The sequence below is a fragment of the Salmo salar genome, chromosome ssa14 (genome assembly GCF_905237065.1).
Source record: "Salmo salar chromosome ssa14, Ssal_v3.1, whole genome shotgun sequence".
Classification (NCBI taxonomy): Eukaryota; Metazoa; Chordata; class Actinopteri; order Salmoniformes; family Salmonidae; genus Salmo; species Salmo salar.
In genome coordinates, this window is record NC_059455.1 from 15,289,280 (window position 1) to 15,306,403 (window position 17,124).

The following is a 17,124-nucleotide window of genomic DNA, read 5'->3' on the forward strand; positions in this document are numbered from 1 at the left end:
GTCCTATATCAACATTACTTGAAAGGTCGCTCAGCAAGGAAAAAGCCACTGCTCCAAAACTGCCATAAAAAAGCCAGATTACGGTTTGCAACTGCAGATGGGGACAAAGATCGTACTTTTTGGAGAAATGTCCTCTGGTCTGATGAAACAATAATAGAACTGTTTGGCCATAATGACCATCGTTATGTTTGGAGGAAAAAGGGTGAGGCTTGCAAGCCAAAGAACACCATCCCAACCGTGAATCATTGGGGTGGCAGCATCATGTTGTGGGGGTGCTTTGCTGCAGGAGGGACTGGTGCACTTCACAAAATAGATGGCATCATGAGGGAGAAAAATTATGCGGATATATTGAAGCAACATCTCAAGACATCAGTCAGGAAGTTAAAGCTTGGTCGCAAGTGGGTCTTCCAAATGGACAATGACCCCAAGCATACTTCCAAAGTTGTGGCAAAATGGCTTAAGGACAACAAAGTCAAGGTATTGGAGTGCCCAACAAAAATTACACCAGCTCTGTCAGGAGGAATGGGCCATAATTCGCCCAAGTTTTTGTGGGAAGCTTGTGGATGGCTACCCAAAACGTTTCACTCAAGTTAAACAATTTAAAGGCAATGCTACCAAATACTAATTGAGTGTATGTAAACTTCTGACCCACTGGGAATGTGATGAAAGAAATAAAAGCTGAAATAAATAATTATCTTTACTATTATTCAGACCTTTTACATTCTTAAAATAAAGTGGTGATCCTAAATGACCTAAGACAGGGAATTTTTACAAGGATTAAATGTCAGGAATTGTGAAAAATTTAGATGTCATACACCTTAGCCAAATACATTTAAACGTCCGACTTGAACTGTTTGAACTGTAACTCAGTAAAATTGTTGCATGTTGCATTCATATTTTTGTTCAGTATAGTATAGTCTCTCACACACATGCAACTGAATAATGCAAACTCACACACAGCATAGACAGGTCAAAGAATTAGCCTACATGATCACACGAGTAAGGATTAAGACGTTTCCTCCAAACATTAACGTACCTAAAAGGCCATTTTGGAAGTCCTAGTGCTTCGTTCTACATTTCCTCGTCTACCCATCTCCCCTGTCATTACAGCACAATTATGCTGGATGATCATTGGCATTTCTTGATGGCGTTGTCAGACTGTCAACAGTGGTCAAAACTGTTCCCGGTGGAGCCAGTGAAATGGGATTGGAAGGATGTTCCAGGCCATGAAACAGATGTATATCCCCTGCAGTTACATTATATTTAATCAGGCAAAGCACCAAGGTGCCATTTCCGCCCCACTGAGCTGCAGTATAAGTGAAAATGGCCATAGGCTGGCGAGGACCCAGAGCGTATATCACAGAGCCCGAGCTGTCAAAGCAGTCAGTACTGCAAAGATCAGAGAGATGTCAGCTAATTGCCTACTAATTACCCAGTAAATTGTCTAATTAAGCTAGATGCTTAATTAGGGGTACGCCTAGAATAGCAGGCAGTGGTTGGTGAATGGATTCATTCCCGTTGTTGTGTCTCTTTGGGTGTTAGCTAGGTGGTAAAGATAGGAAACTGTCATTGATAGGCAGAAGAAACAGGGGTAAGTGTGAGATGCACTGCAGAGATATGGAGAGGCAGAGGATGGCAGGGCTGAGAAACAATAATAGATATTGTTTGCTCTAACCAATAATATGAAATACTGTATGTGTATCTCAAATTAGCTATTGCAAACAACAAGAGTGTCACACAGGCCGCCCTCAGAAGGTAACAATAATGTGGAATTAGCTCTGCACTCATAGTCATCAAGAACTCCCTCATACCCTAGAATGAACATATACTTCTCAGTCATAGTCATCAAGAACTCCCTCATACCCTAGAATGAACATATACTTCTCAGTCATAGTCATCAAGAACTCCCTCATACCCTAGAATGAACATATACTTCTCAGTCATAGGTAGCAAGAACTCCCTCATACCCTAGAATGAACATATACTTCTCAGTCATAGTCATCAAGAACTCCCTCATACCCTAGAATGAACATATACTTCTCAGTCGTAGTCATCAAGAACTCCCTCATACCCTAGAATGAACATATACTTCTCAGTCATAGTCATCAAGAACTCCCTCATAGCCTAGAATGAACATATACTTCTCAGTCGTAGTCATCAAGAACTCCCTCATACTCCAGAATGAACATATACTTCTCAGTCGTAGTCATCAAGAACTCCCTCATACCCTAGAATGAACATATACTTCTCAGTCGTAGGTAGCAAGAACTCCCTCATACCCTAGAATGAACATATACTTCTCAGTCATAGTCATCAAGAACTCCCTCATACCCTAGAATGAACATATACTTCTCAGTCGTAGTCATCAAGAACTCCCTCATACCCTAGAATGAACATATACTTCTCAGTCGTAGTCATCAAGAACTCCCTCATACCCTAGAATGAACATATACTTCTCAGTCATAGGTAGCAAGAACTCCCTCATACCCTAGAATGAACATATACTTCTCAGTCGTAGTCATCAAGAACTCCCTCATACCCTAGAATGAACATATACTTCTCAGTCGTAGTCATCAAGAACTCCCTCATACCCTAGAATGAACATATACTTCTCAGTCATAGTCATCAAGAACTCCCTCATACCCTAGGATGAACATATACTTCTCAGTCGTAGTCATCAAGAACTCCCTCATACCCTAGAATGAACATATACTTCTCAGTCATAGGTAGCAAGAACTCCCTCATACCCTAGAATGAACATATACTTCTCAGTCATAGTCATCAAGAACTCCCTCATACCCTAGAATGAACATATACTTCTCAGTCATAGTCATCAAGAACTCCCTCATACCCTAGAATGAACATATACTTCTCAGTCGTAGTCATCAAGAACTCCCTCATACCCTAGAATGAACATATACTTCTCAGTCGTAGTCATCAAGAACTCCCTCATACTCCAGAATGAACATATACTTCTCAGTCATAGTCATCAAGAACTCCCTCATACCCTAGAATGAACATATACTTCTCAGTCGTAGTCATCAAGAACTCCCTCATACCCTAGAATGAACATATACTTCTCAGTCGTAGTCATCAAGAACTCCCTCATACCCTAGAATGAACATATACTTCTCAGTCGTAGTCATCAAGAACTCCCTCATACCCTAGAATGAACATATACTTCTCAGTCGTAGTCATCAAGAACTCCCTCATACCCTAGAATGAACATATACTTCTCAGTCGTAGTCATCAAGAACTCCCTCATACCCTAGAATGAACATATACTTCTCAGTCGTAGTCATCAAGAACTCCCTCATACCCTAGAATGAACATATACTTCTCAGTCATAGTCATCAAGAACTCCCTCATACTCCAGAATGAACACGTACCTTACGCTATGTCAGGATTACCATCCGTGCATATAAGATAGATAGATACGAAGCTCATCCTCTCTTCATTCAACCTCCGCCTGGTTGTTTAAATGTATAACGTATCCTTATTCGTATTTAATTCATCTTGACCCCTTAAGGTTTTCCGTTTCTGGTGGTGGGATCTCAGTGTTGTTCTCCAGTCAACCATCCGGCTTCTAGATGTCATCCCTATTTATAGCCAAGCCTCTCCCATCTGTACTGTCCGTCTGCTGCCTGCTTTTACGTGAGCAGTGAGCATCTTCCCACTCTGTCCCTGATGGCCGCATGTGTCCAGAAGGCAGAAGGAGGCGGGAAATCGATACAGGGCCAGAGACGAGCCGGCCATCTTCTTGAAATTAGTGCCAATTTGTTATGTGTGATCTCATAGGGGACGCAGTGTGGGTGGCTCCTCCTCCTCCCAGAGGCCTCTGCTGCTGGTGTAGCACGGGTATTCAGGTACAGGCCGGGGTAACTCCATAGCGTTACCTAAATACACAGAAGAAAATGTGTTCGTACACACACACACACCACAGAATTAGGCATCTCAATAGATTCCACTACAAGCACTGAGTATTAGGATCTTGTTGAAATAGGGCCCTTTATGTAAGGGCCACTTTTTCCATGTCCCTAAAAACTGAAGAGTTAAATCACTTTGTTTGCTAATTAAAACTCTGTCTAGCAGCTGAACCCTGTCTCATAGTTTATGTGTGAAACTTAAATCATAATAAGAAAACTAGGTCTAAATTTACAGATGAGAGATTTATGTAATTGGTCATTCTATGTTTGTGAAAGTCTGCCTACTTACCAGTGTGTGGGAAGAACTTCATAGATGTCAAAACTTTATAGATTTACAGTAACAAAAAACTTTTTAATGCTTGTATATTACCAGTGGGTGTTGTTTTTATGAGTTTAGCCTTCTTTGTACTAGAAGCTAATTTATTGCCTGGTTGCTTGTTGTTTGTGGTAATTGTGTGAAGCTCATTATTTGCGTCACATGAATCAATTTTTTTTAAAGAATCATGTCAATCTTGGTTTACTATTCTCAGGACAAACTTACCTATCTCGTGATACACAAACTTCGTTGTAGTGTAGTTCTGAGATTTACCTTCTGAGGGGTTGAATTCAGCAATGTTCTTTATTCTTCTCAAGCACTGGACAACCGTTTCTGTTTTTTTAATCACTGAAGTCAGCATGCGTTCATTCTGTCTAATGTGTTAACTATGACCACTTAGTCCCTTTGGCAAGGGCACTTATATTTCTCTTGCAGTCATTTTCAAATGACTTAGTACTTCAATGGGATATCACTTTTCAACAGTAAAAGTAAAACAATCGCTGGAGGGCATTTTTAATTGTTTAAATTGCCCATAATGTGTCTCTGTTTATAACACCGTTAGGGAAGTAGGTCACAAAATGACATTTTCACTCAAAGTACACTCTCGTTTTTATTGTTGCTACCTTTTAGTTTTGCATCGTGTTTGGCAAGAAAACGCTTCATATTATATGTGAAGCTCAATTGTACACTTTCAGCACTTCGCCATGAAATGGCATTCCTAGATGCATTTCTTTGCCTATAGTTTCCGAATATATGAATATCTCAGAATATTTCCAAAATGAGCCAAAAAAGTTTGAAACACAGGGAGCATGAATGCATCTCCCAGAGTGATAAAGGGACTGATTTTAAAAGATGACAATTTTAGGTCATACCCAAGACATGCCTTTTCAGGCACTGAAAGCTGCTGCGCTGTAGTGGCTCTGATTGAAAGAGAAAAACGAGATATTGAAAGCAATTTGCCACAGCCCTTAGGAACTATGTTCTCTGCCCAGACCGTGAGTATGCATGCCTCTCCCTCTAAATGGAACTTACAGGGTCATGAAACCACTTAAGATGACAAATGGGAGGAGGATTAGATTCAGATTGTTTATGAAAAATGCATAGATCAAAGTGGCAAATAGAAAGAAAAAAAACTCTAAGTAAATTAACACGCAGGTCACTTGCCCTGTCTGGACCAAAGAAATCAGAACAAAGTAGATAGAATCACCTCCCAATATATTATATGCCCGCTGCCCTCCCTCTAATGTCACATAGAATAAAATGGCTTAACATTCAATCCAGGGTCATGGTGATTAACCTATAGATAGAACAAACATGGTGGCACCAGAGCTATAGCTGAAGGTATGATTGAGCTGTGTGATGTTCCATTTGGTCTTCTTGACCCGGCTGGCAAGTCAGCCACCAGCACAGGGCAACAAGTGGACTACTAAAAACAACTGCCAAGAGAGGTCGAGAAGAAAGAGGAATTTAAACTCGCCATGAAGAGTAAGAGAGAGATAGAGAGGTAGGGAGGGAGAGAGAGAGAGAGAGAGAGAGAGAGAAAGAGAGAGGTAGGGAGGGAGAGAGAGAGAGAGAGAGAGAGAGAGAGAGAGAGAGATTTAAACTCACCATGAAGAGTAGGAGAGAGAGAGAGAGAGAGAGGGATTTAAACTCACCATGAAGAGTAGGAGAGAGAGAGAGAGAGGGATTTAAACTCACCATGAAGAGTAGGAGAGAGAGAGAGAGAGAGAGAGGGATTTAAACTCACCATGAAGAGTAGGAGAGAGAGAGAGAGAGAGAGAGAAAAAGGAGTGAGGGAAAAAGGAGTGAGGGAGGTAGAGAGAGAGAGGGAGAGGTAGAGGGAGAGAGAGAATTGTTCACTTACTAGCATCCACCACCACCCCCGGCCACGTACATCCCTCCCTCCAGTGATAATGATGGATGTAGTAATAGAGATAATTGTGGTCGAATGGTTTCTGTGTCAGCTTTAAAAATAGCCAGGGCCGCACGGTGTGCAACTGAAAAACGTATATTATTTTTTTTCTCTATCTCTGTCCATCATTCTCTCTCTCTCGCTTCTCCCTGCAGAAAGAAAGAATAGTGTCTTGAGGGAAGAGACCGTGTAACTAACCGCTGTTCGGTAATCACCTGGAATGTGCCTCCTCATGGCCGACGGCCAATCGTTGGTTGTCTCTGTGTTGGAGGAGCTAGAGCCGTGGCTGTGATATCTGAGCACTCTTTATCACGTCTTTTCATAAAGCTGCTAGGTTGTGGGGATTGATTAGTTGGCCTGGACTGTTGTGATAGCCCAATGGTTAGCAGAAAACCAGACACAAAGGACCCAGTAACCTATAGTATCTAAATCCTTGTTGAGGACCGTAATACATGTGGATTGGTCGTAAATAGTCTGGCCACCCGGACTATTTACATTGACGCTCCCCCCCCTTTGTTTTTACACTGCTGCTACTCGCTGTTTAGTCACTTTACAAATTACCTAGACTAACCTGTACCCGCGCACATTGACTCGGTACCGGTACCCCCTGTATATAGCCTCGTTATTGTTATGTAATTTTCTTCTGTTACTTTTTGATTTTAATATTTTTTCACTTAATTGATTTAGTAAATATTTTTTTAACTCTATTTCTTGAACTGCATTGTTGGTTAAGGGCTTGTAAGTAAGCATTTCACTGTAAGGTCTACACCTGTTGTGTTCGGCTCATGTGACAAATACAATTTGATTTGCTGTTGTTACAGAGATTACTGGCCATGTTTTCTTCACAGGTGCATGTATTACGTGGTGGCGGTGTGTGTGTATGTGCGTGGTTGCGTGTGCGTGTGTGTGGTACTGTAGCCTAGCCTATGTGTTTTGGCGTTATGGATTACTTTACTATTTTATGTGATTGATCCCGTATGTGCAAACGCGCCGAACCCTTCACCCATCATCCTGTATTTGTTCATCGAAAGACGTGGCTCCCACGTCTGTCCAGAGCTTTATCTAATCTCATTCGTATTCCTTTCTACTCGCCGACTTCAAACAATTTGTCCTGACTTGTCTTGCACTTCATCAGGGTTAGCTAGCGAGGAGCTGCCTTCATAGTTGACTGAACTCACAGTGCAGCGTTGAGCTAAATCCTTCAAACATTGCCCTGTGGATAAAGCCCAGCTATTAGCAGTGAACACAGCAGATGTCACAGGGAAACAAATGCGTGATCACAATGAATACTACTGTTGGCTGTGATGCTCTCTTGAATTTTTGCCACGCTAGCATTGGTTTAGGTGTTTAGGATTATAAACCTATTGCAGATTATGTCTGCATCATTTCCTATCATTACTTACAATTTTTCTATCTAAAGATGCTACATAATTCAAATATCATTACATCTATTAGTGTGTTATTGTTGCAATTGTTTGATATGGACTCGTTTTTTTTTATTCGATTATGCAAATTGGTTTCAACTAATTGGTAATAGTAACCAGAGCAGAATGAAACATCTTCAAATATCAATGTCTCTGTGGTGAATTTATAAGTAACTGTATATCATGAATATGAATGGTGCTTCTTTAGATTCAACAGCTCTTCTCATTGGCTTTGAATCAAACATGACATTCAGATTCACAATTGAAGCCAGCTTTTTTTAAGTGACATTATAGTTATCAAATATTGACCATGCACCTCCCTCCTATTCATAAGATGTAATGTCATGTTGTTCATGCAGATGAGTCATGTTAGCAGGAGATTTTGTTGACCAATTGGCCTGACAAGGAAAAACACTGAGCCCTATGGTGGAAATTACAAGATTATTTTATAATGCTGTAATTGCATCAAATGGTTGTTTTATGCAACAGAATAAGGGGTTGTTAGAATGCTCATCTGTGTGTGTTCTACTGAGGATCGGCCTCTAGAAGATTTACAATGTCTTTGGGTGATACCGCATTCCAGAGCATGAGTTAAGGTTTCTGTACTGCGGTACCAGGGGGAGATGGCTCCAGTATGGAGTTGGGGGACCAGACCCTGGTCTCTACACAATGAGAACTGTTTTTACAGCAGATACTGTCTACGAATTATAAGTATATTTCATGCAAATCTTAACCTTGTGACCCATTCCATACATCTGTTGTTTGTCACGTAGACTGAAGGAGGATGGACTTTGCTATAAAATGCTGTGGCTCGAACCAGCTCGTTGAGTTCTCAGTGATCACATCCAGGGGTGATTACCGACCAGCTCCATTACTGCAGTAATGGAGAGCGCAATTGCAGAGCGCCAAATTCAAAACCAGAAATACTCATTATAAAAATTCATAAAAGATACAAGTGTTATACATCGGTTTAAAGATTAACTTCTTGTTAATCCAACCACGGTGTCAGATTTCAAAAAGGCTTTACAGCGAAAGCATACCATGTGATTATCTGAGAACAGCTCCCAGCAGATAAATCATTACAAACAGTTATCAGCCAAGTAGAGGAATTACACAAGTCAGAAATAGTGATAAAATTAATCACTTACCTTTGATGAACTTCATATGGTTGCACTCACAAGACTCCCATTTACTCAATAAATGTTAATTTTGTTCGATAAAGTCCCGCTTTATATCCAAAAACCTCCGTTTTGTTCACGCGTTTTGTTCAGTAATCCACAGGCTCAAAGGCAGTCACAACAGACAGACGAAAAATCCTAAAAGTATCAGTAAAGTTTGTAGAAACATGTCAAACGATGTTTATAATCAATCCTCAGGTTGTTTTTAGTCATAATAATCCATAACATTTCAACCGGACAAAAGCTTTGTCAATATAAATGGAAAACAAGAAAGGCATGCTCTCGGTCGTGCGCATGAAAAACCTCAGGGACACTGAATGGTCCACTTATTCAAAGTGGTCTTACTCCCTCAGACTGTTGACATCTAATGGAAGCCATAGGAAGTGCAATTTGAGTCCTAAGTCAATGGATACTGTAATGGCATTCAATAGAAAACTACAAAAATAAAAACATCCCACTTCCTGGATGGATTTTTCTCAGGTTTTTGCCTGCCATATCAGTTCTGTTATACTCACAGACATTATTTTAACAGTTTTGGAAACTTTAGAGTGTTTTCTATCCAAATGATATGCATATCTTAGCTTCTGGGCCTGAGTAGCAGGCAGTTTACTTTGGGCACGCTTTTCATCCGGAGGTGAAAATAGTTGCCCCCTACCCTAATGAAGTTAAATAATAAAGTTGATTGTTTTGAAGAAATCTAAAAGTCTCTCCTTTTGATTACAATAATTCCACCACAGCCCGAATTATTATGAACAGTTATAGCCAGGAAAAAATCCTGGCCCTCATGGTAATGGATCAATCTCGCTCATTCCATCACTGGCCTGACCTAACAAAACAGTCAGCCATTTTGTTTCTTGGAGCGTCAATTCTCTCATTCCTATGTTTCTTCCCACAGGACCTGGTGACTAATGTTTCTCCCCGTATCGTGCGTGGCACCACGTCAGGTCATGTGTTCGGCCCCGGACAGGGCTCCTTCCTCAACATCGAACTGATCAGCGAGAAGGCGGCTGCCTACTGGTGCCAGGGTGTCAAAGAGCTGAAGACAGACTTTCCCAAGAATGTGAGTTCACTCTTTTCCACAGATGCCCATTTCACACTATCTATTGGAACTGATTTGTGCTATGATAGTCTTTTCAGCTTGCTTCCAATAACAACTTTGGTGGATGTGTAACCAGGCCAGCACAGTACAGCTTAGTTTGGCTTGGTTCGGTTCTGTAGTTTACTATTTGAAGACTCAACCAATCTTTTTCAGCTAAATAAATGTCACTCAAACATTTATTTAGTCCAGAATGAATTACAGTGAAAAATGCAGTGAGCCTGTCCCATTGAACATAATACCCACATCCTCAGGGATTATTTGTGTTTCCTGTAAGGGTATTTACTGTATATCCATGTCAGACTGTCCCATTTAGTCTACAGTGATTACACTGTATTACACTGCTGTGCTTCCACACCAAGCTCAGGTCCAGAAATCCTCTTCACAATTGACCTCTTCCGACCTTCATCCTCCTGTTATTTCCTTTACCTGGTTACCAGAGCCCATCCCCTTGTTCCATCCTCCCCAAATTACTTACCAATGCAGTAAAACATAAATATGTAGCTCCCACTGAGAGACAGCCATTAATTTTTTTTCATTGATTTCAGGGAGGTCAAGGATATTCTCCCTCCCCCATTATTCCCATTCATTATTCCTGTTTTCCTCTGCTCTCGTCTTCAACATGACGTGACCTTGTGGGTTGCCATCCTCGGTCCACCTGGGTTGCTTTGAAGGGCGTCCTTGGTGAAGGCAGAGCCAAACTCATCCCAGCTCGTGCCTCCCGGAGGTTAAAGGTCACCAGCGTATTCCGCTCGGCAAAATGAATACTCAGAGAAGGGGAGTGATTAATAACAAAAGCCCTCCCCAAATGATGTGAAATTGTAGGGGCTGGGGAGATTGAGACACCTCTCCCTTGCAGGGACTGATTGAGACTGTGGAGTGGAGTGGTCTGTGTGTGTGTGTGTCAGGTTTTACAGGCAGCGGGCATGCCTGTAATAATGCTGCACCTGAGGAATGGAATTGTAAAAAAGGGAAGAGAAAGAGAGACTAACAGGAAAACATAGGGACAAATTGACAGAAAGAAAGGGAGAGAGAGAGGGAGAGGGAGCAGGAGAGAGACAGCACACAGGAGAAAGAGGGAGCGGGAAGAAAGTGAAAAGGTGCAGCCCCATCCTCCTCTCTTCTAATATCTCCATATCTGCGGTGATTGACAGTTGCCGTGGTGCCGGGAGTCCCTGGAGAGGCAGTGTAGAGGGTGTTGGTGGATGGGCTCACTTACTCACACTACTCCATTATTAAAGAGATAACAGGAGGATCCCCCTGCTAGGCTCGGCTCTGCTCCTCGCAGACAGACAGGCAGGCAGACGGACAGACAGGCAAGCCGGCGGATGGACGGACAAACAGACAGACACATGCCCCACTATCGCTGCAATTCACTCTACCCCATAAACCGCCTCCTCGGGATGGGGTTCAGCTAGAACGGTTCTACTGCAGTGCACACCGCCTGTCAGTCTGTCTGTCGGCACGTCTGCATGTACGTTTGTCTGTCTTGTCCCTTTCCTTCTGTCTTCAAACAATGTGAATAGATACTAAAGACGTTTTCCCAACAATAGTCTGGCCACTGTCCGTAGCATGTGCCACTTGAGAGTGGATCAGGGGGAGAAACGTAGCATTGTTTGCTATTCATTTCCACTTCAACTGGCCCGTAATCAATATTTGCAGTTCAGTAGCCGACTCCCATGGTAAAGAGGATGAAGGGTTATCACAAGTCTCCAACAATACGGACACGGAAAGATGCAGGATCTATAAAATCAAACACACACTTGGTTATATCACAGGCAGGCATGTCCCTCTGTGCATTGTGGACACATCAGCCTATTTGTGTCTTTTAAAATCCAAAGCAATGAAAGGGAGAGTTATATCTCCCCTACTTTATGGGTAGATTATAGTTTCCACAACAAGACTGAGGACCGTTGAGGATTGAGTGCGGAGAACTGATGGGCGAAAGACACATTATATTGTTCCTCTGTTATTCTCTCAGATGTTTGCGTAGTCTTTGAAACCACTATGTGTTCTCAGGCTCTCAGACAAGATAAGGCACAGCAGGTGAAATCACAGTTGTTACTTTCTCTCACTCTCTCTCGCGCTCTCTCTCTCTCTCTCTCTCCCTTTCTCTCTCTTAATCTCTCTCTCTTTCTTTCTCTCTCTTTCTTTCTCTCTCTTTCTTTCTCTCTTTCTTTCTTTCTTTCTTTCTTTCTCTCTCTCTCTCTCACTCTCTCTCGCACTCTCTCTCTCTCTCTCTCTCTCCCTTTCTCTCTCTTAATCTCTTTCTTTCTCTCTCTTTCTTTCTCTCTCTTTCTTTCTCTCTCTTTCTTTCTCTCTCTTTCTCTCTCTCTCTCTCTCTCTCTCTCTCGCTCTCTCTCCTCTCTCTCCTTTTCAGATTGTCATCTCGAGCATCATGTGCGGTTACAACAAAGCCGACTGGGTTGAGCTTGCTAAAATGGCAGAGGTGAGTCCATTTTGTGTTGTCTGTTGGTTCAGAATATAACCTGACTTTACAGGGCTGGACTTGAAGAAAGAGTCAAGAAAGTGAGTGTTCAATTTGATCCATTCACATTCTTTTGGGCCAACTGTTTTGTACCAAACAAATGGATTTAAATGAGTTCCTTTGTCTTCTCTAAAAACATGCATGTCAGTATGTAAAAAATATGCTTTAACAGATACCTTAAAGAGTATCACTCTGAAATAGACCGGCATCCATATTCATGGCTTAAAGCCTCATTGGTCTCTTTGAGAAAAAGCAGCTTCTTACATTAAATTTGCATTAGATAACATCGGATTTACGTCTCAGAGGCAACAGAAACCCACTGTGCTCACAAACTGAGGAATAAATCATAAAATATTTTTTTTTCTTTTTCTCCTCAGATGTGGACGTTTGCCTCTGAAATCTATCGTTTCTCCTATCGTTCCTTCTCAGCTTCGCTCTGTCACTTCACATAGCCCTATTGAACTCATGGTTATTGATGTGAAACCAACACTGTTGTGTTTGCATCAGGCATGCTAAAACCACTGTGATGATTGATAATGGTAGTAGTAGTGGCATAGTATTTCATTGCTAGGGAATGGTATTTACAGTTTTTCTCAATCTCATACAAACATTTTTTGGAACAATGTTGTCGATCTTCCAAACAGAGTTCACAAGAAGGGGGAGAGAGAGAGAGTGAGAGAGCGAGAGAGGGGGGAGAGAGTGAGAGTGAGAGAGAGAGAAAGAGAGATAGAGGGGGAGAGAGAGGTAAAGAGCGGGAGAGAAGGGGGAGAGAGAGAGAAGGAAAGAGAGCAAGAGCGAGATGGGGGAGAGAGATTGAGAGGGGGAGAGAACGAGGGAGAGGGTAAGGGAGAGAGAGAGAGAGAGAGAGGGTGCAGAGGATAAGAGAGAGAGAGAATAAGGGAGAGGGAGAGAGGGACAAAATCATAGAGCGAGAGAGAGAAGAGATAGCGAGAGTATGTGAGAGAGAGAGATAGCCCTATTGAACTAATGGTTATTGATGTGAAACCTTGAAAAAGAAAAGGAGAGCCTCACAATCTAGGAGCTCAGATGCAATAACTGAATAACAAAGTTTTGACAGCCAAGCTGTCTTCACCAGGGTATAGAGACAAACACTGCAGGTCACTAGTTTATATAGACTTTAAAAGGACATTATTTTGTACATAATGTTGCCACTACTGTCTCTTATGACCGGAAATAACTTCTGGACATCAGGACTGTGATTACTCACCACAGACTAACATAATCCTTTTTTTCCTTTAACGAGTCTGACGAGCCTGATGCTAACAATATACTGCTTTCTCGGGAACAGGCCCAGATCCCCGTGATTTGCGTGAAGAGGAGGTGGAGAAAAAGGGGCCAGAGGGCAGGCTGCCTTCTGAGAATTCGTAGGCAATCGAATAAACCCCCACTTCCTTCCATTCTGCTACCAAACGTGCAATCTTTGGAAAATAAAATCGATGGCCTGTGCGGAAGATTAAATTACCAACGGGACAATCAAAACTGTATGTCAAGGAGTCGTGGCTGAACGACGACACTATCAACATACAGCTGGCTGGTTATACGCTGTACCGGAAGGATAGAACAGCGGCGTCTGGTAAGACAAGGGGCGGCGGACTATGTATTTTTGTAAATAATAGCTGGTGCACGATATGTAAGGAAGACTCGAGCTATTGCTCGCCTGAGGTAGAGTATCTCATGATACGCTGTAGACCACACTATCTACCTAGAGAGTTTACATCTTTATTTTTCGTAGCTGTGTACATACCACCACAGACTGAGGCTGGCACTAAGACAGCATTGAATGAGCTGTATTCCGCTGTAAGCAAACAAGAAAACGCTCACCCAGAGGCGGCGCTCTATCAGCATGTTAAATGTGCAACCAGAGGGAAAAAAACGGTAACACCTTTACTCCACACACAGAGATGCATACAAAGCTCTTCCTTTTGGCAAATCTGACCATAACTCTATCCTCCTGATTCCTGCTTACAAGCAAAGATTTAAGCAGGAAGCACCAGTGACCAGATCAATAAAAAAAGTGGTCAGATGAAGCTGATGCTAAGCTACAGGACTGTTTTGCTAGCACAGACTGGAATATGTTCCGCGATTCCTCCGATGGCATTGAGGAGTACACCACATCTGTCATTGGCTTCATCAATAAGCACATCGATGACATCGTCCCCACAGTGACCATACGTACATACCCCAACCAGAAGCCATGGATTACAGGCAACATCCGCACTGAGATAAAGGCTAGAGCTGCCGCTTTCAAGGAGCTGGACTCTAACACGGAAGCTTATAAGAAATCCCGCTATGCCCTCCGACGAACCATCAAACATGCAAAGCGTCAATACAGGACTAAGATTGAATCGTACTACACCGGCTCTGACGCTCGTCGGATGTGGCAGAGCTTGCAAACCATTACAGACTACAAAGGGAAGCACACCTGAGAGCTGCCCAGTGACATGAGCCTACCAGACAAGCTAAACTACTTCTATGCTCGCTTTGAGGCAAATAACACTGAAACATGCATGAGAGCACCAGCTGTTCCGGAAGACTGTGTGATCACGCTCTCTGCAGCCGATGTGAGTAAGACCTTTAAACAGGTCAACATTCACAAGGTCGCAGGGCCAGATAGAATACTAGGACGTGTACTGCGAGCATGCGCTGACCTTCTGGCAAGTGTCTTCACTGATATTTTCAACCTCTCCCTGTCCGAGTCTGTAATACCAACATGTTTCAAGCAGACCACCATAGTGCCTGTGCCCAAGAACACTAAAGTAACCTGCCTAAATGACTACCGACCAGTAGCACTCATGTCTGTAGCCATGAAGTGCTTTGAAAGACTGATCATGGCTTACATCAACACCATTATCCCAGAAACCCTAAACCCACTCCAATTTACATACCGCTCCAACATATCCACAGATGATAGAATCTCTATTGCACTCCACACTGCCCTTTCCCACTTGGACAAAAGGAACACCTATCTAAGAATGCTATTCATTGACTACCTCTCAGCGTTCAACACTGTAGTGCCCTCAAAGCTCATCAATAAGCTAAGGACCCTGGGACTAAACACCTCTCTCTGCAACTGGATCCTGGACTTCCTGACAGGCCGCCCCCAGGTGGTAAAGGTAGGTAACAACACATCTGCCACACTGATCCTCAACACAGGGGCACCTCATGGGTGCGTGCTCAGTCTCCTCCTGTACTCCCTGTTCACTCAGGACTGCATGGCCAGGCATGACTCCAACACCATCATTAAGTTTGCCGATGACACAACAGTGGTAGGCCTGACCGCTGACAATGATGAGACAGCCTATTGGGAGGAGGTCAGAGACCTGGCCGTGTGGTGCCAGGACAACAACCTCTCACTCAAAGTGATCAAGACAAAGGAGATTATTGTGGACTACAGGAAAAAGAGGACCTAGCACGCCCCCATTCTCATCGACCGGGCTGCAGTGGAGCAGATTGAGAGCTTCAAGTTCCTTGGTGTCCACATCATCAACAAACTAACATGGTCCAAGCACACCAAGAAAGTTGTGAAGAGGGCACGACAAAACCTATTCCCCCTCAGGAGAGTGAAAAGATTTGGCATGGGTCCTCAGATCCTCAAAAGGTTATACAGCTGCACATTGAGAGCATCCTGACTGGTTGCATCACTGCCATCTATGGCAACTGCTCGGTCTCCGACCTCAAGGCACTACAAAGGGTAATGCGAATGGCCCAGTACCTCACTGGGGCCAAGCTTCCTGCCATCCAGGACCTCTATACCAGGCGGTGTCAGAGGAAGGCCCTAAAAATTGTCAAAGACTCCAGCCACCCTAGTCTTACACTGTTCTCTCTGCTACCACACAGCAAGCGGTACTGGAGCACCAAGTCTAGGTCTAAGAGGCTTCTAAACAGCTTCTACCTCCAAGCCATAAGATTCCTGAACATCTAATCAAATGGCTACCCAGACTATTTGCATTGCCCCCCCCCCTCTTTTACACCGCTGCTACTCTCTGTTGTTATCATCTATGCATGGTCACTTTAATAACTCTACCTAAATGTACATATTACCTCAACTGACCGGTGCCCCCGCACATTGACTCTGTACCAGTACCCCCCTGTATATAGTCTCGCTATTGTTATTTTACTGCTGCTATTTAATTACTTTTATTTCTTATTCTTATTATTCTTAGAGAGTAAGGAAGAGAGAGCGATAGTAAGGGAGAGAGAGAGAGAAAGGGAGATAGAGAGAGGGAATAAATCATAAAATGTTTTTTAATTTCTTCTACCGTTCCTTCTCAGCTTTGCTCTGTCACTTCACATAGCCCTATTGAACTCATGGTTATTGATGTGAAACCAACACTGTTGTGTTTGCATCAGGAAAGCTAAAAACAATGTGATCATTGATAATAGCAGTAGTAGTGGCATAGTATTTCATTGCTATGGAATGGTATTTACAGTTTTTCTCAATCTCATACAATAATTTTTTTGGAACAATGTTTCAAACAGAGTTCATTTTTATCCAATGTAAAAAACATAATTTTAGGGAGAGGGGAGAGAGGGAGGGAGGGAGAGAGGTAGAGAAGGGGAGGAAGAGAGGGGGAGAATGAGAGAGTAAGGAGAGAGAGAGAGAGAGAGTAAGGGAGAGTAAGAGAGCGAGAGAAAGAAAGAAAGGTATATTATAAAAACATATTTTTTTGTTATTCTTTTTCTCCACCGATGTGGATGTTTGCCTCTGAAATCTATCGTTCCTTCTCAGCTTTGCTCTGTCACTTCACATAGCCCTATTGAAC

At 42.7% G+C, this 17,124-nt stretch overlaps 1 protein-coding gene across 1 annotated transcript in view; it reads left to right on the forward strand.

Annotated features, from left to right (window-relative positions):
• The window catches only part of dpydb (dihydropyrimidine dehydrogenase b), a 129,835-nt gene that overhangs the window by 81,751 nt on the left and 30,960 nt on the right, over positions 1–17,124 (forward strand). Inside the window, exons 14-15 of the mRNA XM_014139686.2 lie at positions 9,652–9,816; positions 12,233–12,301. Of these exons, the coding sequence (XP_013995161.2) occupies positions 9,652–9,816; positions 12,233–12,301 (234 nt within the window). The remainder of the gene's footprint in view (positions 1–9,651; positions 9,817–12,232; positions 12,302–17,124) is intronic.